The following is a 26706-nucleotide window of genomic DNA, read 5'->3' as shown; positions in this document are numbered from 1 at the left end:
GAAGAGTGGTTTTTTTTTTTTTTAAAGATTTTATTTATTTATTTGACAGATCACAAGTAGGCAGAGAGGCAGGCAGAGAGAGAGAGAGAGGGGAAAGCAGGCTCCCTGCTGAGCAGTGAGCCCAATGTGGGGCTCGATCCCAGGACCCAGGGATCACGACCCGAGCCGAAGGCAGCCACTTAATGACTGAGCCACGCAGGTGCCCCATGCTGTGAAGAGTTTTGATCGAGAAAGGATGCTATACTTAGTCAAATGTTTTTTCAGCATCCATGAGAGGATCATATGGTTCTTGTTCTTTCATTTATTAATGTATCACATTGATTGATTTGTGGATGTTGAACCAACCTTGCAGCCCAGGAATAAATCCCACTTGGTGAATGATATTCATGGTGAATAATCCTTTGAATGTACTGTTAGATCCTATTGGTTAGTATTTGGTGAGAATTTTTGCATCCATATTCATCAAGGATATTGGTCTGTAATTCTCCTTTTTGATGGGATCTTTGGTTTTGGGATCAAGATGATGCTGGCCTCATAAAATAAGTTTGGAAGTTTTCCTTCTATTTCCATTTTTTGGAGCAGTTTCAGGAGAATAGATATTAATTCTTCTTTAAATGTTTGGTAGAATTCCCTGGGGAAGCTGTCTGGCCCTGGGCTCTTGTTTGATGGGAGATTTTTGATGACTGATTCAATCTCCTTATTGGTTATGGGTCTGTTCATTTCTTCCTGGTTCAGTTTTGGTAGTTTATATGTCTCTAGGAAGGCATCCATTTCTTCCAGTTTGTCAAATTTGCTGGTGTATAGTTGTTCATAATATGTTCTTATGATTGTATTTCTTTGGTGTTGGTTGTGATTTCTCCTCTTTCCTTCATGATTTTATTTATTTGGGTCCTTTCTTTCCTTTTTGATAAGACTGGGCAGGGGTTTATCAATCTTATTAATTCTTTCAAGGAACCAGCTCCTAGTTTTGTTGATTTGTTCTGTTCTGTTGTATTTCATTGATTTCTACTCTGATCTTTGTTATTTCTCTTCTCCTGCTGGGCTTAGGCTTTCTTTGCTGTTCTTTCTCCAGCTCCTTTAGGTGTAGGGTTAGGTTGTGTATTTGAGACCTTTTTTGTTTCTTGAGAAAGGCTTGTATCGCTATATATTTTCCTCTCAGGACTGAATGATCCCAATCTTTTGATACCGGTTGAGACCCGATTTGTGACCCAGGATGTGATCTATTCTGGAGATTGTTCCATGTGCATTAGAGAAGAATGTGTATTCTCTTGCTTTGGGATGGAATGTTCTGAATATATCTGTGATGTCCATCTGGTCCAGTGTGTCCTTTAAGGCCTTTATTTCCTTGTTGATCTTTTGCTTGGATGATCTGTCCATTTCAGTGAGGGGACTGTTACAGTCCCCTGCTATTATTGTGTTATTGTCGATGTGTTTCTTTGATTTTGTTATTAATTGGTTTATATAGTTGGCTGCTCCCATGTTAGGGGCATAGATATTTAAAATTGTTATATCTCCTTGTTGGACAGACCCTTTGAATATGATATAGTGTCCTTCCTCATCTCTTATTATAGTCTTTGGCTTAAAATCTAATTGATCTGATATAAGGATTGACCCCCCAGCTTTCTTTTGATGTCCATTAGCATGGTAAATTGTTTCCCACCCCCTCACTTTAAATCTGGAGGTGTCTTTGGGTCTAAAATGAGTTTCTTGTAGACAGCATATTGATGGGTTTTGTTTTTTTATCCATTCTGATACCCTGTGTCTTTTGATTGGGGCACTTAGCCCATCTACACTCAGGGTAGCTATTGAAAGATACGAATTTAGTGCCATTGTATTGCCTGTAAGGTGATTGTTACTGTATATTGTCTCTGCTCCTTTTTGGTCTGTTACTTTTAGGCTCTCTCTTTGCTTAGAGGACTCCTTTCAATATTTCCTGTAGGGCTGGTTTGGTGTTTGCAAATTTTTCTAGTTTTTGTTTGTCCTGGAAGCTTTTATCTCTTCTATTTTCAGTGACAGCCTAGCTGGATATAGTATTCTTGGCTGCATATTTTTCTCATTTAGTGCTCTGAGTATATCATGCCAGTCCTTTCTGGCCTGCCAGGTCTCTGTGAATAGGTCTGCTGCCAATGTAATATTTCTACCGTTGTATGTTACAGATCTCTTATCCTAAGCTGCTTTTAGGATTTTCTCTTTGTCACTGAGACTTGTAAGTTTTACTATTAGATGAGGGGGTGTGGACCTATTTTTATTGATTTTTGAGGGGTGTTCTCTGTGCTTCCTGGATTTTGATGCTTGTTCCATTTATCACATTAGGGAAGTTCTCTGCTATAATTTGCTCCAATATACCTTCTGCCCCCCCCCCTTCTTCTTCTGGGATCCCACTTATTCTAATATTGTTTCATCTTATGGTATTACTTATCTCTCAAATTTTCCCCTTGTGGTCCAGTAGTTATTTGTCTCTCTTTTGCTCAGCTTCTTTCTCCATCATTTGGTCTTCTTTATCACTAATTCTCTCTTCTCCCTCATTTATCCTAGCAGTAAGAGCCTCCATTTTTTATTATATCCCATTAATAGTTTTTTTATTTCTACTTGGTTAGATTTTAGTTCTTTTATTTCTCCAGAAAGTGCTTTTATTTCTCCAGGAAGGGATTCTCTAGTATCTTCCGTGCATTTTTTTGAGCCCAGCTAGCACCTTGGTAATTGTTATTCTGAACTCTAGTTCTGACGTATTACTAATGTCTGCATTGATTAGGTCCCTAGCCATTGGTACTGCCTCTTGTTCTTTTTTTTTCCCTGAAGTGAGTTTTTCCACCTTGTTATTTTATCCAGATAAGAATAGATAAATGAGAGAACAAAATACTAAAAGGGTTGCAACGACCTCAGGAAAATATACACTAACCAAGTCAGGAGAGACCTGAAACGGGGGGAGAAGAAAGAAGGAAAGAAAAGGGAAAAAAAAAAAAAAAAAATATATATATATATATGTGTGTGTGTGTGTATATATATATGTGTGTGTGTGTGTGTATATACTCCCCCCCCCCACTTTTTTTTAATACTGGTGAATAGAACAGAGCCACACTTGATTTTGAGTATATTTTCGTCTGTTAGAAGAAACTGCCTCCCAAAATTTTGAAAGAAAGAACTTACATGTATACAAAAATAAGGGTAAACACAATGAAGAGATGGAATATGACTGTAAAGATGAAAATTAAAAAAGATTCTAAAAAAGGAATTGATAATATAAGAAGTTGGTTAAAAAAAAAAATAGAAGGGGCTCCTGGGTGGCTCAGTGGGTTAAGCCTCTGCCTTTGGCTCCAGTCGTGGTCTCAGGGTCCTGGGATCAAGCCCCATATTGGGCTCTCTGCTGGGCGGGGAGCCTGCTTCCCCTTCTCTCTCTGCCTGCCTCTCTGCCTACTTGTGATCTCTCTCTCTGTCAAATAAATAAATAAAATCTTTAAAAAAAAAAAAAAGAATGTGAACAGGCTGAGACTAGAATAAAGCCATGTGCTAGAATTAGGGTATTTTGATCTATTAGAAGTAACTGTATCCCAAAATTTTAAAAAAGAAAAACCTACATGTATACAGAAAATAAAGTCAAATGCAATGAAGGGGTAGAATATAACAATGAAAATTTAAAAAGATTGTTTTAAAAATGTATTGATAAGATAAAATAGTTAAATGTTAAAATAGGAAACAGGAAAAATTACAAAAATAGAATAAGAAAAAATAAAATATAAAAAACTTAACTTTGAAAGACTAAAGATTAATCATGGGGAAAAAAAGCCATGAATTCTGTGTGCTATATTCCCCTAGCTCTGGAGTTCCTCAGTTCTCATTGATTGGTGAACTTGGTCTTGGTTGGATGTTCTTGCTGATCTTCTGGGGGAGGGGCCTGTTGTACTAATTTTCAAATGTCTTTGCCAGAGGCAGAATTGTACTGCCCTTGCCAGGGGCCACGCTAAGTAATCTGCTCGATTTTGCTCTCAGGACCTTTTGTTCCCTGAATACTTTCCATACCGCTTTGGAGGATGGGAATGAAAATGGCAGCCTCCTAGTCTCTGGCCAGGAGGAGCCGAGAACTCAGGGCCCCCACTCCTCAATACATCCCCAGAGAAAAGCAGTTAATCCCTCCCTTATCCCTGGTCTCTGACCGCACTCTGTGCTCACCCAGCCTGTGACCCAGCATTTCCATCTCTGGCGCATGGCCCCATTTGGAGTCTCTAAACCCAGCAGATACCTGCCGCATGCTCCTGTGCTGCTCCTTCTGGAGGAGTAAGGAGGGGGGTCACCCCAGATCTGCCCCTTGTGGGGTCCCTGCTTGAAGAGCAGGGGCCCCACTGTGCCTTGGATCACGGTTTAAGGTAACCCTGAGCTGAGAGCCCCTCCTTGGCTCCTTCTCTGCAGCCGGCTTCCCCGCTCCAATACCTGGGAGCTCTGCCACACTCAGGCACCCCGGGTCTTTCTGTGACCCCACAGGTCCTGAGATCACACTGTTTCCACGAGGACTCCACCCCCCACTTAGCCTCTGGAGTGACATCCTTCAGTGGAGCAGACTTCTGAAAGTTCTGATTTTGTGCTCCACTGCTTGCTGGGATCCGCCCCTCCCCCCACGGTCTCTCTTCCTGTGTATTGCCTTGGATTCACTTCTCTGGACATCCTACCTTCCAGAAAGTGGTTGATTTTCTGTTCCTAGAATTGCTGGTCGTCTTCTCTTTGATCTCCTCTTGAGTTTGTAGGTGTTCAGAATGATAACTAAGTAGCTGAACTCTTGGGACCCGATGATATTTAAGTCTCCTGCTCTTCCGCCATCTTGCTCCTTCCCCTCATATCCAGTATTCTTAACCCTTCATTATATATTGGTCAGGGCCCAGCACATGCAAAGAGCTGTATGTTGATTGTTGACGTAGGATTGTTAGCGAGGTTGCGTATGTACAACATACTCATATCCTCTGATGATACTAAGGAGCAAAATAAATGGTTTCATCTCCTGGGGAAAATACCAAAGTCAGGGAGGATACTAGCTCATGGGGACTAAACCACTACCCTGTTTTTGCTACTGAAGATTTGCTATATGTATTGCCGGTAAAACATTTCTTACTGCCCATAATTTTGCATTGTTAATGTTTCTGTTGTGTCTGGAAACATCTTGTCATAGGCCACACTTACACTGAAGTTACAATCGCTCCAACTGCTGAGTCTGTGCAAAGGACCTCTTTACAGGGTTGTTGGGGAACCACAATTCTAAGCATTTTCTCTGGTTTTATAAGTATATTAATATTGTGGTATGGGGCTGCAAGTCACCTCCCAGTACCTGGCTGTATGGTCCTTGTGAAAGAATGGCAGTTAAAGATTATACAGGCCATAAAGATGTCAAGGGTAGAGTGTAGGAGCGCTGACAACACTGACTCCCATTTTAGGTCCTCCGTCTTGGTCATGCCGCACGGTGACTTGCCTTGGGGTTGTGTGTTCCAGGCCCCTTGGAGGTTAATGTTAGCCCTGACTGAAATGTGGGGAGGGTTGTTCTCATCTTTCCTAAGTGGTGCAGAAAGCATGCCACTTGAGGCAACTAGTAGAGATGGCAGGTGCACAGAGGGTACCACTTTAGGCAATTACCCTGTGACCTCCCCACCGACGCCCCTCGCTCTATAAAAGTGGTTATGGTCCATACTTGGCAGAGAGCAGGGGTGGGGAGGATAGCTGTGTAGGTGCCTGGATTGTTTGTTGTCTTCCCTGTCCCTCCCTGTCGGGAAGTTACCTGGAATAAAACTCTGTAAATGGTATGGAGTGTCTTGCATTGTTTTTCTGTCTGAGTGCCTTCTCCCTCTGGAGGATACTTTACGGTCCCTCCTCCACCTCACTCTGTGTGCTAGCATTTCTATGGGAAGTCTTAGAATCTTTAGAATCTGTCATTTGCATTTTTTAAAAAGACCTTTTAAAAAATTTATTTGAGAGAACATGAGCAGCGGAAGTGAGGGATTTGAGGGAGAGAAGCAGATTCCCCACTGAGCAGAGAGCCTGATGTGGGGCTCGATCCCAGGACCCTGAGATCATGACCTGAGCCAAAGGCAGATGCTAAACCAGCTGAGCCACCCGGGTGCCCCTCTTCATTTAAATTTTTCATGGATAATTGCCAAATTGTTCTCCAAGTTGTTATACTAATTTACATTCTTACCAAGTGATTAGTGAGACCCATTCTCTCACATTCTTCCTAACTGGGTATTAATTTTTTTTATTTGTTGCCAATCTATTGGGCTAAAAGTGGTATCTTTTATTTCTATTCTTACTCTTTCTAAAGGTTTTATTCATTTATTTGACAGAGATCACAAGTAGGCAGAGAGGCAGGCAGAGAGAGAGAGAGGAAGCAGGCTCCCTGCTGAGCAGAGAGCCCGATGTAGGGCTCGATCCCAGGACCCTGGGATCATGACCCGAGCCGAAGGCAGAGGCTTTAACCCACTGAGCCACCCAGGCACCCCAATTTTTATTCTTTAAAAACTTTTTTTTATTCAGAGAGTGAGCGAGTGAGTGAGCCAAGGGAGGGGTAGAGGGAGAGAGAGAATGTCAAGCAGACTCCATGCTGAGCATGGAGCTTGATGCAGGACTTAATCCCACAACCTGAGAGCATGACCTGAGCCAAAATCAAGAGTTGTATACTTAACAGACTGAGTCACCCAGGTGCCCCTAAAATTAGTATCTTTTAATTTGCACTACTTTTGATTATAGGTTGAGCATTTTTTCATGTTTACAGGTAATTTGATTTTCTTGGTGAATTTCTTTTATTTATCTTTTTGTAGAAGTTCTACAAATATTCTAGCTAGTGTGTAAAATGCTAATAATATTTCTCCCTAGCCTTTTAAAAAAAATACTTGGTCAAATCTGTTAAGTCTTTTTTTTTTTTAATACGGCTTTTGGGTTATAAATAATTCTTAGAAAGGCCTAAAAAAGGTTAAGAAAATATTCTGTGTTTTATAGTTTGTTTTTTTAAACTTTAAGAATTTCTGGAGTGTGTGATGTAAGGAGGTAGGGACAAGCTCGTTTTGTAAGTGGGTGGCCCGGTGCGTGGTCTCTCTATGTTACTAAATTTCCATAGAGACCTGTGACTTTTTCTGAACTCTGTTACAGTTCATTGATTTATTTTGTCCCTGTATTGGATGTATTTTCTTATTTTTAATATTTGGCAACTCTGCCCATTTGCCCTAGCCTTTCTTCTTTCAAAAAGATTGTTGGATTTTTTTCAAACATTAAATAGTCCAGGTTTATATTAGAATCACTATGCCATTAAGATTTTCTCTGCACAGGGGCACCTGGGTAGCTCAGCTGGTTGAGTGTCTGCCTTCGGCTCAGATCATGGTCCTGGGGTTGTGGGATTGGGTCCTGCATCGGGCTCCCCGCTTGGCAGGAAGCCTGCTTCTTCTCCCTCTCCCCCTGCTTGTGTTCCCTCTCTCACTGTGTCTCTCTCTGTCAAATAAATAAATCTTAAAAAAAAAAAGATTTTTTTTCTGCACGTCAGTGAATTTGAGAGGTTAATTTGAGCATATTAGTATGGACCTGTGCAGGAATAAGATAGGTCCTTCAGTAAAGATAATTTTCTATTTCTTTATGTCTTTATTCTGATGTTTTAATTGTAGAACACATGGTATTGTACTGTTAGTGACCATAACCAAAACTGTTCAAGCACAATTGGGTATTTTTGTTACCAAGTCAATATTTTAGACACACACCTGGTATCAAATACTGGTTATTAAAGGAACATGATTTTATTTTTTTATCCTTGTAAGAAACATGGTTGAATTATTTCTTGGTTTATGCTTTTCCAGACTAAAATGTTGATGGGTGAAGTGATGAGAGAAGCTGCCTTCTCACTTGCTGAGGCCAAGTTCACAGCAGGGGACTTCAGGTAAGAAAACTTAATAGGGTGTTTTGAAAAATCAGAATGCTTTCATGTTCATAATTTCTCTTAAAAGCTACTCTTAAAAAACATCTAAGCATTAAAGATAAATGATGGGGTTAAAGTGTTCTTTATTATTACTTTGTGACCCTAACACCAGTGTCTTTATTATCACCCACTTACGTCTGGTACAGAGTTGTAGGCACAGGATACTTAACATTCTGTAGTCCGTTTTCATTTAATGTTGTATCATAAATATCCTTATTATTTTTCTTTTTTAAATATCCTTATTTTCACGTAGCTGTATAGCCTTTTCTCTAGTTATGCATAATTTATTAGCTCTTTCTCCTAATGGTGAACTTTCAGGTTGATTTTCAGATTTTGGGAATATTAGAAAAGATGCCATGAACATTTTCATGCATACATATTTTAGTTTCTGTAGCAGTATTTCCTTAGGATAAGTTTGAGAATGGAATTGGTTTAAAGGGCATGAATTCTAAGGCTTTTGTCCTGTCAATGTATGCTTTATGTACAAAGTGTGTAATATGTTTAGTTTTTGCTTTCCAAGGGGGTTTTGCCAGTTATGTTGTGTGGTTCTCCCCAAATAAGCTTGTGTGGTGAACCAGGCAAATGTTGTTGTTCTTCCTTTAAATTCACTGCCTTCCTGAGGTCAAATGGCTATTTGGGGACAGAGGTGGAATTCGTTTTCAGGGTTTTTCATTTTAGTTGTCTTTACCCAGTGGCGCAGTGTCTCCATTCCTGGTCTGTGTTATTCAGGAGCCTTTGCTGGCAGGTCTGACAGCCTCAGGGGCATAAGACCTCTTGAAGACACGGACTTTGATTTTTGCCAGTGTTGGTAGAAGAGCCGCTTGCATTGATTTTTCTGGCAAAGGGAGGGACTCAGTAGTATGTAAGTGGTGTGTGAATGCATTTGAGGGTGGTTATGGTGAAAACACTTTATTTTATGGTAAGAACAGGTTGGGGAGTCTGACAGAACCAGATGGAAGTTACGTTCTAGGGTAAGAGAATTGAAGTGCTACTAAGCCAAGTCTAGAAGTTTGGCCAGCAAACCTAGAAGGAAGGAGTTGTCTCTAAATTACATTACCTGAATAAAAATCCTTAATGTCACACCTGTGGCACCACATGCCCAACTGAAAACTCAAGCAATCCGTGTACTTTATGTTCGTTCTTGTTTTCTTACGGTCATGTTTTTGAGTGTTGCTCATTCTTTGCTCTCTGAGGCCCTACTCGGGTAGCAGTGATTTGTTGCTGGAAAGACAGTTATCAGACATTCTTGTGCCATCTCATGCTGTTGAAATTACCTGATGGGTCCCTGTAGTTTTAGTTCTTACTCTAAAATCTCAACAGTCAAGGCGTTTTCTTTTTCCACAGCACCACAGTTATCCAGAATGTTAATAAAGCCCAAGTGAAGATCCGAGCTAAGAAAGATAACGTAGCAGGTAATTTTTCAACGCTTTAGAATCCTTCGGAAGAAAAGATGACATTTTATACAGCAAGATCTTCATGTCCTAATTAATCTCTTCTACTTAGAACAAGTTGAATTGCTTTGAATTGAATCTTTGTACCTGGCGGTTGCTGGAGGATGGGGGGCAGGGGAAATGGGGATAAAGTGAGTTATACACGATGAATACATTCTAGAGATTGTACAGTGTAGTGCCTGTAGTTAACAATGCAGTGTTGTGTATTTAAAAACTTAGGGTAGATCTTGTGTTGAGTATTAACATACACACAAACAAGAAAAGGGACACAGATCTTTTGGAGGTGATAAGTTTATTACCTTGATTGTGGTGATGGTATCACAGGTGTATACATATATCTAATTTCATCAAAGTCTATCTTAAATATGTGCAATTTTTTTTTTTTTTTTTGCATTTTACATATACCTCAAAGCTGAAAGGAGAGAAAACTGTAACAGCTTGAGCTCTTACTACTCAGGATAATTTGATTATTAAATAGGAATGAACACTTAGGGTACCACGTTCCTAAATTCATTGAAACCAGTTAAGTTCCAGACAGTCTCTTGACTTTTGAGTATTTGCTGAAAAAGAAACACCACAAACAATGGTGATTAAGAAACAGTACTTCAAAGACATGTTTGTGAACCTACATGTTTCTGTGTTTAACAGGTGTTACTTTGCCAGTGTTTGAACATTACCATGAAGGAACTGATAGTAAGTGTGACACTTTGGTAGTACATGTCTCTGGGCTCTCCAGATTCCTCTTCAAAGGAATCTTTTCCTGGAAAATGGGTGCTGGAATAGACTTTCTTAGAATTTAGTGGTTCCAGTGTTAGCATCCTCATATGGTACACTTGGGGTAGGAGTTAGTTAACAAAAGTGTTATGGCAGAGAGTCATAAAACATTATAATATCCTAAAATATTTTATTTCAACCTAGAAATACATAAACATACAGTCATTTGCCATTAAAAAAATACAAGGCCGTGGCCTTTGAGTATGAATCCGCTAATTAGACTTCTGTGTTGTCTTTCTGCATAAACTACACCCATAATGCATTGTTTATAATTTCCACTTTGAGTTTCTTTAAAGTAAAATAAGGTCTTAGACTCTGTGATGCAGTCTGAATGCTAAATCTTCCTAGATTTTATAGCTCATTCTCAATTTTAAAAAATTGTTTTAGCATTTCCTAATTTGATAGCATTTTTGGGGTAGTAACACATTATTGAGTCTTTCCAAAGTAATCAAGTTTTTCTCACAGAAACAGTTTTTGGCCCTCCACTCCCACTGGTGCACATAGAGTGTTCAGGGTAGCCCCAGTGAAGAAGTGGAGCGAGCTGGAGAGTCACCTGTTACCAGCGTGGCACTGTACTGTGGGAGTGAGGTAGTGGGGCCAGTGTGATAAAGTGAAGGTTGATTAAAAGCTTCTCCTATAGTTATATTTAGAATAGTTTCCTTGGGAAGAAAAACATGTTCACTGTTACTCCTAACTACAGAGAACAAACTGATGGCTACGGGGCGGGGCGGAGGTGACTTGGGCGGTGCTGGGTAAGGAGCGCTCTTGTGATGAGTACCAGGCACTGCATGGAAGTGTTGAATCACTATATTGAACACCTAAAACTAGTATTACACTGTATTTTAACTGTATTTCCAATAAAAACATAAATGCTGAAAATCTCACATCAGAAAAAACAAACATATTGACTGTTCAGCATGGCCTGGGGAGTAGGTTGGGTACTTCACGTTGCATTAAACAGGAGTCAGTGAATTTATTTGTCCTGTGTGGTATTAGTCTTTTTTTAAAAAAAGATTTTATTTATTTATTTGACAGAGATCACAAGTAGGCAGAGAGGCAGGCAGAGAGAGAGAGAGGGAAGCAGGCTCCCCGATGAGCAGAGAGCCCGATGCGGGGCTTAATCCCAGGACCCTGGGATCATGACCTGAGCCGAAGGCAGAGGCTTAACCTACTGAGCCACCCAGGCGCCCTTCTTTTGGGGAAATTTATGGGGAAGATTATTTACTCTGTAATGACAAATGTTGTCTGACTGGTTCTTTCAGGTTACGAGCTGACTGGTTTAGCCAGAGGTGGGGAACAGTTGGCTAAATTAAAGAGGAATTATGCCAAAGCAGTAGAATTACTGGTGGAACTAGCTTCGCTACAGGTGAGTAGCAAAAGAGCCAGAGCTCTGGGTCTGGTCGGGTATCTGAGAGTCCTTTGGGGAACACTCACATCTTGAATCAGAGCATCCTGCACTTCGTGCTTTAGGCTGTTTTCATGATTTTATGGGAGACAAGCCCAGAGATGTTTTGATTTCTGAAATGGTGGCTTCCGTACCACTGTCCCTACTGATGACGAACAAAACGTGTGTGCCTTGGTAGAGCTTCACTCTTTGGTGGGTGAGAACAGCACCAGTCAATACTAGATTTAAATGTAAATATAAATATAACGTGGTTGATGCTTGAAAGCTATTTTCCCCTGCTTTGTGGCCACTTAGAGTGTGTGTGTGTGTGTGTGTGTGTGTGCGTGCGTGTGTGTGTGTGTAATAGAGCCTGATTCCTTCCCGTTGCCATTTTTATAACTTTAGGCAAACCTGAAGTAAACAGATCATAATAGTCTGGAAGTAGTGTTAGCTCTTTGGGAATTGTTGAAAAGTAGTCTTGGTTTCCACATGTTCCCCACAGGTGCAGTCTGCGTAAAGCCAAGTGAACAGGATATGATTAGGAAAACTTCATGCTTAAATTACTAATTTGTCCTCTTATTTTAGACTTCCTTTGTTACTTTGGATGAAGCCATTAAGATCACCAACAGGCGGGTAAATGCCATTGAACATGGTGAGTGTAAGCTGCTGTGAGGCTTTGTTCGTCCACTTGTCCATAGCTCCACATTTGCATGGGAATCAGGCACTGATCAAACAGTGAACAAGCCCGGGCCGCATCCGCAGCGGGCCAGGCTGTGGGGTCAGCACAGGGAGGTGTTAGTTGTAAGTGCTTTAAGAGAGTTGTGTGACTCCCCCCAAATCCATATACATAAGGAAATGCTAAGTTAAAAATTCTGAAGTGTTCATTCATTTCTGGTTATGAATAAAGGATGAAACTATTTTTCAAAGGCCTAGTGTGTTCTTTAGCTCTTTCCAGTCATTCAGTAACCTTTTTGAACACGTTATGTGCTTAACTCTAAACCCCTTTCCTGTAGGCCTTATGTCCTGCTCTTCTCCTTGATTCCTAAACATTGTCCCATTTGATGCATTTATTTCCCCCCCTCTTTCATTATTCTGTAACTGTGCTTAGTGTCGGCACAATACTTCTGTTTAAGAAACTCTGTTTTCATTAAAGAAACATTCAATTTTAAGGTAAGAAAGGAACAAATTTTGAGCAGCAAAGAAGTTATTTTGTGCTCTCAGTGTTAAATAAGAGGAAGTTACCTCATTTTTAAAAACTCCACGCATGTTTCCTAACCAGTTGCTGGTGCCGGGCCTTGTAAATGGGACGTCAAGCAAAACAGAGTGGATGAGGTGAAAGCTTCAGCTCTCAGTGAGTTCACATGTTAGAAGCAGATAGGCAAATTCTCTGTGAAGCAGCACCTTGTGACAAACCCAAAACTCAACTTGGTTCATTCTCTCTGCTTGATGATCTACTTTTTAATAGGGATTGTGATTATATTTAAAATAACATCTGTGGTTCAGTGTTGTATATTCATATAGATTCAGTATATTCCATGTTGTGTATATGGTGGTCCATAGAATTGTGTTGTGTATATTGTGTATGTTATCTGTCCATGGAAAGGACACTAGCAGGGCATAAACCGAAATACTTACAGTAGTTATTTTAGGATGGTTGGATTATACTTAATTTTTTGTTTTTGTTTTCTGCATTAAATGTACATTAATTTTACAATTAGAAAAATTCACTGTTATACAGATGAACATTGGCAATTTGAAAAAAGGTCTGAAGTTCTCACATTTTTTTTTAACCCTAGTCATCATTCCCCGGATTGAACGTACCCTTGCTTATATCATCACAGAGCTGGATGAGAGAGAGCGAGAAGAGTTCTATAGGTTTGTTGGAATTGGCGGTTATTGATATTTCTTGTTTTTCATACTCTAAAGTCTCAAGTTGCTCAGAGACTGTTGGCTTATGTTCTTTAGAATTAGCACAGCCTGTATTTCATTCTGATAAATGCGAAGCAAGAGACATAATATTGGCAAAGGTTCTGGAGACTAACCTGTGCCAAGTTTTGCACATATTTAAAATTCGGCATCTCCAAGAAGTTAGGCCCTTGGGGGAAACTATTCATAGACTTGGATCATTCTTTAAAGTGAAATAATAATTTAGATCGGGCGTCTCCCTCATAAAAAGAAACTAGAATTAATCAATCAACAAATATGTATTGCATGGTGAACATGTCCTAGGAGAAAGTATAAAGTACTTGGGGGCATGATGTAATAATATCAGTCATACCTTTGGAGCATTAGCACAGTACTCAGAGAAATGAGGCACGTACATAAACTGGTTAGGAACAGTTAGAGCTGGTAGGGATGATGACACTACACAGGTAGTACAGAGGTCAGTGGGCCAGGTTCAGAGATGGTGGGAGACCGGTGAAGACCCAGCAAGTTGTGGCCATCTATGATATATAATCGTGAGTAGCATCTATGATTTATAATCTTAATTATGAAAGGTTATTGTGTTCCTCTCCAGTGATGTTCAGGATTGTGGTGATCCAAACTGATCCAAAATTTTAATAAATGCCTGAGTGCTCAGAAGGTGTTCCATTATCAAGGGGTGGATTTCAAGGCTTAAAAAAAAATTTACTGTTAAGAATATCAGTCACATTCTTATGCTCAGGCAGGCACATGGGATTATCTTCTAAAAAGAGCTTTCTCTGCAGACATGTAGGACGTGTATAGTCTCTCTCCCTCCTCAAAGTCCATTATTAGCTTAAAAATGTGTATATTCCACCTCAAATCTTTATTTTAAAAATGGGTTCTAGATCACTGCAATTGAAATAAAATTTTGTTCTAGTTTGTAGATGTTTATGATCCTTGTTACAAAACTAGCAGGAATCAAATCTACTTAGCATTGAAAGTGTTCAGAAAATTCCCTCCTTTTGTTTTACAGGTTAAAGAAAATACAGGAGAAGAAAAAGATTCTCAAGGAAAAATCAGAGAAAGACTTGGAGCAACGGAGGGCAGCTGGCGAGGTGATGGAGCCTGCTAATCTTTTGGCTGAAGAGAAGGATGAGGATCTTCTGTTTGAATAATCTTTCCTGCTCTGGTTCTTTCATAAGCCCTAACATGGCACCATCTTAAATCACGATGTGTAGGTTTGGTATGTGTGGCTATTTATTTTTTGGCCTAAGAATTCGCTGGTGGTAAAATTTTCCTGGATGTTAGTTTTGGGACTACCTTTGCAAAATCCTAATCAGCAACCACTTATCACTTGAGATTTGTAGACCCTGCCCAGGAACCTGTAGAATTTATTCGGCAGAAGCAGTACCCTATTCCATGTACATCTGTTCAAGTGATCTGCTTTCCAAGCGTATTAGGAAATTCCCCTTAGGAAATAGCAGTGGCCTCGGGCCAGCTGTTGCTGTAGCAGCCCGCTTCCTTCCTGCTCCGACACTGTGGCACTGTTGTCTGAGAATGCTGCCGCCGTCCTGTGGAACCCTGGTACTTCCTCTCAAGCTTTATGAAACCTTCACTATTTTTCCTTGCATGACAGGTCTCTGTCCTGTCTGTCATGGGAGTTCTGCCAATTTTAATGTGATTATGGTATAAACAGTAAAATGATATAAAAATGAATTGTTCTTTTTTTCTTAATGTGCTAACAGTATCGGTCTCTTAGCCTGAGATTGGCACATGGGATTGTCCTCTACCAAGAGCTTTGTCTGTGGACATGTAGGACATGGATAGTCTCTTTTTTCCCCCTTCATAGTATGTGTTTTCCTGATAAGCTTATGGAGATGATTGTTGAATTTCAGGGTACTCATAAACATGCCAGTGAGTTAAGAGGGGTATTAATACTTCTTCCTTAAGAAAAAATAATTCTCATCTGAGAGTATGTACTAAGGTAACTTTTATCTTACAAGCAGTAACACTTACTGTCTCCCATTAAGTAGGAAGATGAGGCATTTGAGTGGCCATTTCAGGATCTGACTGAGGCTTTTTGTGCTGTTTGAGCTGGTGAGCCATCCATGTTTACTTGGGCATTCTTGTACCGTGCTGGGCATTTCTGAGGTGATTGGCTATGGGACAGTTTTTGGTGAAATTGTTAACACTTGGCTTGTCAGTATTGTATGTAAGTCAATTGATACTGCAAGCCTAGGCTTTTTAAAGTCCCAAGCAATTTTGCAGACATTTAATACCTGCTACAAAATAATTCTTTAGTTATGTGTCAGGCCCTCTTTTAAGTATTTTATTTATATTATCACAACAACCATAAGACGCATGTTATTTTAATCCCACATTTCACGGAAGAAAATTTTAAGGCACAAGGAGCTAGAGTAATTGGTTCTAGGTCAAAAAGCTATAAAGTGGTGAATCCAGGATTTATATCCAGGCAGTCTACTTTCAGTGTTTTTATACCCTCCTAACCCCCCACCCCCCTTTTTTCCCCTCCCCTATATTTAAAATTTCGGGTAAAGATAAGATCCAAGGCCTGTTCTGGAGGAGCTGAGTTTTGGCAAGTCCTGTTTTGAACTGGACATTTTACTCTTTAGGTAACTTGGTAGTGATTGGAAAACCAACAGGTGAGTTCCTAAGCAGTTCAGTGTTACCTATTTTCAAGGCTTAACATTTAATCCTCCCAACACTGGACTGAAGTGTAAATACTATTCTCTCCATTTTACAGCAGAGGAAACAGGTGTTGTCAGGTCACATAGCAGAGCTAGGATGCAGGCCTTGGTTCTTAAGCAGTATGTACTGCCTCTCTAGGAGGCAAAAAATAGCTCGAAGGGTATGAGAGCCCCGATTACTTAATGGTTTTTCACTCAGGTAAAGTCCATGTTCACCTTCACCTGCTGAGGCAGGAGAAGTACCTAGATTTCTTTTGTGGCTTCTTAAAGCTTTTTTGTATTGGCCTTGGCTAAACTCTCTACAAAATTGCAGATGACTTTGTGGTGTTAGCATGTTGTTAACTAGAAACCAGAAGAAAACGGAACCAAATTTGTTGTGTGGGGTGATGTGATCCACAGGGGAAGGAAATGATCGGGAATAGAAAGCCAGACGGGTAGCAGGTGTGTATGTGTGACACTTTTTGTTGGTGTGATCGCCCCTTTGGGAAATGTAGTGGTGCAGTAGGAAAGTGAATGTTACGTATTTGTCAACTCACATCCTAGCCTTTGTCCCCTCAAATCCTTGGCTGCACAGAAGTGGAGTTTGGCCGAGTATTACATACGTTCTTTTTTTCCTTGAAAATGTTTAAGTTCACAGTGTTATGTTATCTTTAATAAAGCAAGGAACCAGAACCTACATCTGTGCCAATAGGGGGCACTCCCCCACCATGAATAAATTAAAAGGTATTTTATGTTTCACTCAGAGGTTCCAGTGGACTTATTTCTGGCAAAAACTTGGAGACCGAGTGGTTAGGCAAGTTGAAACCTTGAACAGCAGAGGACATAAACACAGGATGTACTCAGTGGTTTTATTTGAAATATAATTTTACTTTGTTTTCACAATACAGTGTGCAGTATGACAACTCAAAATAAGAGTGCAGATACAAGTAAGAGTACAAAGGCGGATTACCAATAGATGTCAGAAAGGTTACCTTTTATTAAGGCTAAATCCCTGGTTTGTAGTTTCCATACACATTCACAAAATTACATTCAAATTATTCCTTATCAGTACTTACTCCTTAGGCCATGAGAAAAGGAAAAAAGAAAATCCAGACATTACATTTTTCATGTAAAGCAAATCTGGATTAGTCTAAATACTGTTCTTTTGCATTTGTTCTGACTTATGAAAACTTAGCAAGGGAGGGTATTTCCTTATTTGAACTAATGCGAATTTCATTAGCTACTTCTATCCTTGCGTTAAATGGATGACACCTCTCCCACATTGGGGTCTCCAGTCAGAGCCATAAAGGACAGGAAATGGAACTGGCCAGAGTGGCTGGATAACTGGATATATAGCAAGGCTTTTTTCCTTTTTTTTTTTTTAAGGAAGTCAGCCACTAAGTTTTCACTTTGTTTAGGGATTGTGTTGAATATCAACACATCCATGTCACTGAGACAGAGAAAAGTTTGGGATATAGAAATTTCTATCCCTCTCCCATTGCTGATAAGAACTATAGGACTTCACTGACCCCCAAATTCTCTTGTCAGCTAAGAGTATTCTGTGACATGGCATGTGCCTTGGTAGGGGCTTTGTTTGTGAAAGCACATGGCCCTTGTGTGGCCCTACAGTCTGTAGGCTAACTCCGGAACTGGCACAACAGCTACTTAAACTGCCAACCTTTTAGATCTTAGGGCTGAAAACAGTTGTCAGTTATGAAAAGCAGCTCATAAAACTCCACTGTCTACCGTAGACTACCTTTCATTCCTTAAGAGAAAGTAAACTGCAAAACTGAAAACATTAAGTGCTAATATTGTTGGTTTTCTCTGTCCTAAACTGGAGTGTTTCAGATCTGTAAAGACAGTATGGCATCTCTTCCCCTGACCCAGGAATGTTACTTTCTTCCTAAGGAACGGTTATCTTGAAAGTACTTCCATATAAGACACATTGCAGCCAACTTCAAGGCCATGCAAATTTGAACAGAAAAGGCAACATAAACTATCTACATTTGTTCAAGTAAAATTACATAGAAATCAAATATATACACAACAATGAGATAAACTACTCATTAAAAACAATTGTTTACGTTAAATTAAGTGACAACTCCATGTTATTCCAGTGTTTAGCTTTGGAAACACGAAATGCTGTAGCTAAAGTCATAAAAATAAAATCAAGATATTCACATTTGAGGTCGTTTGACACACATCACACCATCCCTAAAGGCTTGAAAAGACTACAAATTAACTTTCCATACCAATTACAGAAGTTGAATTTTAAAGCTACAGCTATAGAGACAGTATGAAAATCCCACTAGCTTAAACATTTATGATTTAGCAAGACGTTGCATTCTGGTCGTTAAGAGGCAGAACTTGATAGGATAAAAACTTGCTTCTGTATGCTTAACTCCCTGCCCCCACCTATGTTCTTTTCCAATAATGTTCAAATGACTTTCAGGTCATCCTTTCCTTGTGATCTCAAAGTCAGTTGTTACAGTATCTTCCTTTGGGTATAATTTTATTCCAATGCTAAATGAGTTATCAATGACCATTTGTCAACCTATTAAATACTAGTATACAGTACAGCAGCTATATTCATCCCACATTTCATCCCACAATTCCAGTTTATTCTATATGGCACAGTCATCAAATTATACTGTGCTCATATATAAAAAATGCAAAACTGTCAAATGTGCTATGTCCTCTCATATATATGAAAAAGGATTTGCATCATGAGGAAAAACTAACCAACAGTTTATATGACCATGTGCCATTCATAAAAGTGGAACTTACACGTTCTATTATACTATGCAGATCAGAGAAATGATGCAAGGTTATAGAATCACTTGTGATGATATAAGCAAAAACTTCAGAAAATCGTTAAGATATTTAACTAGATCAGAATCTGTTGTGTGTGCCATGAAATCTGATCCACAAAGTCTGAGCTAAAAAACTGGTGTTTCTAATGGAATGTTTCAGAATTAAAAGACATACAAATGAATTCAAGCCTAACAGAATAGCTTGAGACCAAAGTGGCACCATTTTAGGAAAATATTTCTGATGACAAACAAGCCTTCTAACCAAATACTGTCCTGCCCAGTGCACAGAAGCACAGTCGTCCCCCACCTCACCCCATTCCCATGAAGTCCTTTAAGTTAACTGTTAAATAGCATCAATATTTATAACTATGTGAGACATGGACCATTGTATATATACAGGCAAGTTTTTCATGGAAATAGGACCAGGCAGAAAAGATTTAGTTAGGTGAAAACAGAATTAAAACATTTTTACAGGGATAAAATGGAACTGGTCTATTGAAAGCTTCCATTTAAAATCCTCAGAGGAGGCAAGAATCTCTAAAGCCATGTCCAGAGAATAAAGACTGCTATGCACAAATTGCCCAAGGGGATTTTCTCACTAGTTTGAGATCAAAGAACAGGTCTACAGCTTATTTGGCCTGCTACCTCAGGGTCTTGCTGAAGTATCAGGGCTCTCTTCCTAGTGGCAGTTTGCCAGATTAAGTCCAATCATACCACAGAATGGATGTTTCCCTCACCTCAGCCAAGTGGACGGTACCCACTGAGGTTCAGTATCAAGTTTGTTAATTAACCTAAGCAATTCCTGATAAGCCTTATCAAGGTCTGAATTCACAATTGCCGTGTCAAAGTAGTGGCCATTGTTCTGCTCCATTTCTCTAGTCTTCTCAATGATTTCTCTCAACTCTTCAGGCTGTAAAGAGAATACAAAAGCCGGTAATTTCATTCCTTCAAAATACACAATGAGTCACAGGTGACTGAAGAACAAAAAAATGACCACGTGTTGCTTGCTGTTTGTCAAAATATGCCACTTCAGGAGCTCCTCTTCAGAGCTGCCATGGCCTCTGATTTCCTTTGCTCTGGTGTCTTCAGGACTCATACCGAGTCCTGAACTCAGTACAACCCGTTCATACTGCTACTCAGGTTTTTATGTATTTCTTTTACTCACTAGAGGCTTCAAGAGCAAAGACTGTTACTAAGAATCGCCTACAAACATTTGTTTTCTAGCATTTTAGGGCATTATCACCTTTCCTTTAAAAAAAACCCCATCTTTTGTAATACAGAGTGAACCTTTCAGGTTGAAGCAAGGTTTGTAGGACCCAAAATGCCATCTACTCTTGGCTTTATAAAGCTTTGCTGTCCTTTTAGATCTACTGCAGAGTTCAGCAGGGTGAACGTCACGGGAAAAGACAAGGACCAATAGAATGGGTATCTTTCCATGAAAACACTGCCGGTCAACCCAAATTTAATCATCTAATGTTCTGGGGGAGATACTTGGCTAGCTTCTCTGTTTGCAGTACACAAAGGAGGTCTTTAAAGATGCTAAAAAGTCTCCTAAGGAGAGTTTGGGAAATGACAACAGAGCAGGCTACTTTAAAACACTGGGTAAAGGAAACAGCTGTTTCACAAAGATGAACAGGTAGTGAGGTAGGGTGTGAAACATAGGCAGAATCCCGATTACCAGGCATGTGTGTGCAAGAAAATAAAACTACCCGCAAAGCACTTGTCAATGAAGAGAACTCACTCATAAGTCCAAATGTTTCTGATAAAAAAGTCACACACACCAATACTATACTGGACCCGCAGTACAAAACAACTTATTCAACTGGTTGATCTTCTGCAACAGTAGGAAGACATACTAAAAATACAACTACTCCGGCCTGTCCTGAAGCAGTTTCTTGTGTGGCTCCCTAATTTTCATTCTGGAATGCTGTGCATCTGGCTGTGGTACACAGAATCCTTTGTTTCCTAGGGGCTCTACTACACCATTATAAATAACTAAACACTGTAACATTCTTGCTAAAGCTTAGGTCTATTCAAATCTCAAGACTACGGACAGAATATTCCAGAAAGTCAAAACAGAATCTAAACTTTGTGGTGCTAGAGTTGAAATGTAAAGCCCTACATCTCACATAGATTCACATAAAGAACGAATCCACCTAGTTTTTATTAAATTTAAGGCAGCATTTTCTCTTTTGCCAAAATGGCTTATACCATTTATTTTAATTTGGGTTTTAATTTTCTCCTGTTTCTCAAATTACAATTCATGACTAAGATGAAACAAAATGTTTTTGTGGAATAAAAAGGCAGTAAGATACACCACCCTCTATACATTCTTACTGGTGTGCATGGAACATACACCCAGGCAGCAACGATGTTGGATCATAAAATAAGGTGGAGACATTTTTGAAAGATTCACATCTTTATAGACTATGTTCTCTGATCAAATGGAATTATAAATCAAATGGAATTATAAATCAGTAAGATATTTTTTTAATCTCCAAATATGTGGAAATTAGAAAATTACATACTTCTAAATAACCCATGTGTTCAAGAAGAAAATGACAAAGGGAACAGAAAAAACGTAAAAATCTGTAGAATGCAGCTAAGGAACTGCTTAGAGGGAAACTTCTAACTTTGTATTAGAAAAGATGAGGGGTGCCTGGTGGCTCAGTCGGTGAAGAGTCTGCCTTTGGCTCAGGTCATGATCCCAGGGTCCTGGGATTGAGAACCACATCGGGCTCTCTGCTCAGTGGGGAGCCTGCTTCTCCCTCTCCCTCTGCCTGTTGCTCATCTGCTTGTGATGTCAAATAAAATCTTGGGGAAAAAAAAATGGAAAGGAAAAAAAAGACCTAAAAATCTAAGTTTTCTCTTATAAAAAAGAAATAAATAAATAAAACAAATATGGAGAAAAGAAAAAAAAAATCTAAGTTTTCTTCAGAAACTAGAGCAAATGCAAATTACAGCCAAAGTATATGAATAAAATAAGTCAATTAAATAGAAAAGAGACAAATAGTAAAGAAAACTGAAGATAAAAGGTCTCTGACTTAAATTTTTTTTTTTTTTTAGATTTATCTATCTGAAAGAGGGAGAGAGTACATGTGTGATGGGGGGAAGGGCAGAGGGTGAGGGAGAGAGAGAATCTCAAGCAGACTCCTGCTGAGTGTGGAGCCTGACACGGGACTCCATTCCACGACCTGAGATCATGACTTGAGCCAAAACCAAAAGTTGGACACTTAACTGAGTCACCCAGGTACCCCTCCACCCCCCAACTTAGTTCCTTTTCTAAAGTGTTTTAGTTACTCCTTTTAATTTCCGTTTAAATTTAAAAAAATCATCTTTTCAAATTCTATAGAAACACCTGCTGGGATTTTTCTTTTTTGGTAGGGACTTTCTTGAGATAGAATTCATTTATAATTCACCTATTTTAAAGTGAGTGATTTCAAGTGTTTTTAGTATAGTTACAGAGCTGTATAATCAATATATATTTTAGAATATTTTCATCACCCACACCCTTTTGGCAGCCAAAACCCCCCTACTATAAGAAGCCACTCCCCCATTTTCTCCCAACCCCCAGCTCTAGGCAACCAGTAATCTACTTAGGTCCCTATAGATTTGCCTATTCTGGACATCCCATAAAATGGAATCATATATGGTCTTTTGTGAATGGGTTCTTTCACTTACAGTGTTTGTAACATGTATGAGTATGTCATTCCTTTTTAGGACTTTTTTTTTTTTAAGATTTTATTTATTTATTTGACAGAGATCACAAGTAGGCAGAGAGGCAGGCAGAAAGAGAGGAGGAAGCAGGATACCTGCTAAGCAGAGAGCCCGATGTGGGGCTCGATCCCAGGACCCTGAGATCATGACCCGAGCTGAAGGCAGAGGCTTAACCCACTGAGCCACCCAGGCACATCTTTATGACTTTTCTGAGACTTATAATAAAACTACAATAATCAAGACTGTGATATTAGCATAAACACGGGATCAAGTCCAGAAATAACTCCCACCCTGCTTCCTGTTTATATTTGGGGAGGTCATTTTTTAAAAACGTGCCAATATAATTCAGTGGGAAAAAGGATAGTCTTTTTCAAGAAATGATGCTAGAGCAATGAAACATCTTTATCTGTTAAAAAACAAAACAAAGGGGCACCTGGGTGGCTCAGTGGGTTAAGCCTCTGCCTTCAGCTCGGGTCATGATCCCAGGGTCCTGGGATCAAGTCCTGCATCGGGCTCTCTGCTCAGCGGGGAGCCTGCTTCCTCCTTTCTCTCTGCCTGCCTCTCTGCCTACTTGCAATCTCTGTCAAATAAAATAAAACCTTAAGAAAGCTTCCTGTGTGTGGTAAAACAAAACAAAACAAAAACACCAAACCAACCACTACCCTTACTTCACTCTAAAACAAAGATTAGTTTGAGAGATTATAGACCTAAAAGTAAAAGCTAACACAAGAAAGTTTTTAAAAGAAGACATGGGATAAAATCTTTGTAATCTTGGAGCAGGCAAGTTGTTTCAGACAGTACACAAAAATCATTAACCATAAGAAAAGTAAAAAAGTGTGCTTCTTTAAACACTTTGAGAAAATATTTATATCCAGAATATACACAAGAATTTTTACTACTCCACAAAAAAAAAAAAAAATTCACAAAAGAATATGCCTAAATGACTACATGAAAAGATATGACTATCATTAGTCATAGGCAAATGCAAATGAAAACCTTAATGATAACACTTCACACTTAACCAGAATGGCAAAAACTGTTAACCAACAAAAGCAAAATCTCTTAAGGATGGGGAACAAATGGAATCAACTGATTTAAAACAGTTTGACAGCTTTATACAGTTAAAATATTCACTTAACCATTTGATCCAGCAATTCAAGAGAAACAAAAACAGATGTCCACCACAAGACTATAAATGTTTACAGCTGCTTTAATAACACTGGCTCAAAATTGGAAGCAACCCAAATAATTTTTTTTAAAGATATTTATTTTTAAAATTTATTTATTTGACAGATCATAAGTAGGCAGAGAGGGAGGCAGAGAGAGAGAGAGAGGAGGAAGCAGGCTCCCTGCTGAGCAGAAAGCCCAATGCGGGGCTGGATCCCAGGACTCTAGATCATGACCTGAGCTGAAGGCGAAGGCTTTAACCCACTGAGCCACCCAAGCGCCCCAAAGATTTTATTTATTTATTTGACACAGACACAGTGAGAGAGAGAATACAAGCAGAGGGAGTGGGAGGAGATGCAGGCTCCCCACTGATCAGGGACCCTGGATCATGACCTGAGCTGAAGGCAGACACTTAACAACTGAGCCATCCAGGTGCCCCATCCCAGATAATTTTTAACTGATAAATTGTGATCCATTTATAGCTTATGGTCTACCACTCAGCAGTATGAAGGTATGAACTACTACTATTAGATACAACATTGATGAATCTCAAAAACATGCTGATCAAAAGCCAGATGCAAACAAACTCTACGGTTCCATTTATATGAACTTCCAGAAGAGACAAAATAAATCTATAGTGACAGAAAGCAAATTAGTGGTAGCCTAGGGAAGAATGGAGGGGTATTAAATTCAAAGCACGAGAGAATTTTCTGTGATGAAAATGTTCTAAATCTCAGCTGGCATGGGAGTGACATGGTAAACGTTTTGCCAAAACTCACTGAACTATACAAATAAAACACATGCATTTTATTGTATATAAAATAATTTCAATGAAGTTAATTTTTAAAAATTAGAGAACTCTCAGAAAATCAAGCATACTGTAAAATGCTAAAACATTTTGGTACTGATTAAGTTCTTCCTTTAAAAAATATGTATAGTTGGTATCTTTCTAGACCTTACTCAATTTGGGACTGCTAATTCAAAATAATAGGATAAATAATCCCATAAGAACACCAACTACCTGAGACCACCAACCCAAAGTTACCTAACATGTTTTGGAATGCTATATAGCCCTTGCATGATACTGAATCCTTGGAGAAGAAAAATGACAAAATAAGTGTGCCTAGTAGAAAACAGAAAAATTAGGCTCAACAAATAGGAGGAAGTACACTCTGGTCCATCCTTTTCCTTAAACAACCATGGTATCTCACAGTTTCAGAGTATTAGTTTCGTTTTCTTCATTGTGATCCCCCTCAAGAACAGCCAGTGATCATGTCTCTCTCTCTTTTTTTTTTGGTATCCTCCCAAGTGCCAAGAACAGCAGATACTCTGAGTCCACTAATTTATGAGCTTACGACTATGTTGCAAACATGAAAAAGTGATGAACACTACGTTAACCAGCGGACCTATTTAGCCTGAACAAGGCAACCAGAATTATGCTCATCAGAGGATGGGAAAATCCTTGACTGTGAATAGCGTTCAGAAGACACTGAAAAGTATAAACTCCACATATAGATTGAGTAAGAAATATAAGTAGACCAGAATGGAAAAAGATCTATCTTGGGAAGGAAGAAAGAAGGTTGGTGGCTATGGTGCACAGCCAAGAATCATGGGAAAGGAATGATATGCTTTTAATGACTTTTAAGGATCTTAAGAGTATTATGATATATGTTTACGGCTTTCAAACAGATTTAGAGCAAATGAAATGAGAAGAACTGAGTGATTCCTTCATAAAACAAATATTTAAGAAATCAGCAAAAAACGAGGAAAAATATTTGTTACTTTGATATAGTAAGTCACTTGACAGTTTTCATTTCACACATTTAAATAAAGTCAATACTTTCAGACTAACACATTAACTATATTACAGTTTTATTAATAATGTTTAGTAAAATGTGAACTACACTCAACCATGTCCAGCATCTAAAATAATTTTAAAAAAATTTACCATTTCAGATCATGTGAGACCAAAGGGAGAAGACAAACAACATAAATTTCAACCAAAGAAAAGCAAGAGCTCCCAACTCTGGTGCCCCACATATACAGAATATCTGCAGAGAAAAGTGGGTAATTCCTAAGAATCTGCAGAGAACTTTTTTTGGGGGGTAGAGGGCAGGGGGTTACATAATCCCTATTTTAAATAACACAGAACCATATGAAAAAGATTAAGGATGTTTTAACGAATGCCAAAGGTAACCACGTTTGGGGTGGCTACAGGAAACACATGGAGAACAAGAGAAGGCCACTGCTTTGGAGAGCTGCCACAGTCCAGCCAGAGGCAACAACAGCAATTTTGGGAAAAGTGATATGGCAGAAAGAATAATCAGTTTGAAAGCTCAAGCTGATGTAGCTTTTAAGCACTGTGACATGTTAGGTCATGACTGTTTCATGTTTACTTTCAATGGAACAGTACAACACTGTAATAACTTTACCTTTGGATTCTTGCCTTCCTTGGCCAATAATGCCCGAAGTCTTTCTTGTGAAGGGGGTGCAATGAAGATAATATATGGTTTCAAGTCTGAATTGCGGAGAGTCTTCAAGGACTATTAAAAAAAAAAGATATTTGGATATTTACAATAATTTTCATTATTTAATTAACTACTTCCCAATAATATACTTGGAATAATGTCATTAAAAAAAAAAGAACATCGCCTATGAGTGAGTTTCCAAAGATCTTTGTAATGATTCACAATATTTTCAGATCCTACCATTCACTGTAAGAATATACTGTGTACCTTGAAAACATACACACATGCGTGCGCACACACACAAAATCAGCTTGCCCTCTTTATATAATGAAATAAAAATGAATGACACTGAAGGTCTACAATTGTGATGCTAAAATATCCTCTAATAAGATCACTTAAAGATTATA

General features: G+C 39.0%; 2 protein-coding genes across 12 annotated transcripts in view; one reads left to right on the top strand and one right to left on the bottom strand.

Moving 5' to 3' along the window:
• ATP6V1D (ATPase H+ transporting V1 subunit D) overlaps positions 1–16893 on the top strand; it is a 29912-nt gene extending 13019 nt beyond the window's left edge. Inside the window, exons 3-9 of the mRNA XM_046008240.1 lie at positions 7815–7894; positions 9278–9345; positions 10033–10077; positions 11421–11524; positions 12128–12194; positions 13339–13417; positions 14481–16893. Coding sequence (XP_045864196.1) covers positions 7815–7894; positions 9278–9345; positions 10033–10077; positions 11421–11524; positions 12128–12194; positions 13339–13417; positions 14481–14622 — 585 coding nt within the window. The 3' untranslated portion in view covers positions 14623–16893. The remainder of the gene's footprint in view (positions 1–7814; positions 7895–9277; positions 9346–10032; positions 10078–11420; positions 11525–12127; positions 12195–13338; positions 13418–14480) is intronic.
• Positions 16894–16989: 96 nt separating this feature from the next.
• The window catches only part of PALS1 (protein associated with LIN7 1, MAGUK p55 family member), a 76211-nt gene continuing 66494 nt past the window's right edge, over positions 16990–26706 (bottom strand). For all 11 annotated transcript variants that reach the window (XM_046008228.1, XM_046008229.1, XM_046008227.1 and 8 more), the window contains 2 exons: positions 26264–26374; positions 16990–19857 (listed from right to left, as the gene is read on the bottom strand). In XM_046008228.1, the coding sequence (XP_045864184.1) occupies positions 19681–19857; positions 26264–26374 (288 nt within the window). In that variant the 3' untranslated portion in view covers positions 16990–19680. The remainder of the gene's footprint in view (positions 19858–26263; positions 26375–26706) is intronic.

This window comes from Meles meles, chromosome 6 (assembly GCF_922984935.1).
Source record: "Meles meles chromosome 6, mMelMel3.1 paternal haplotype, whole genome shotgun sequence".
In the NCBI taxonomy this organism is placed as follows: domain Eukaryota; kingdom Metazoa; phylum Chordata; class Mammalia; order Carnivora; family Mustelidae; genus Meles; species Meles meles.
Note: the sequence above shows the minus strand (reverse complement) of the source record. Positions and strands in the feature narration are given on the sequence as shown.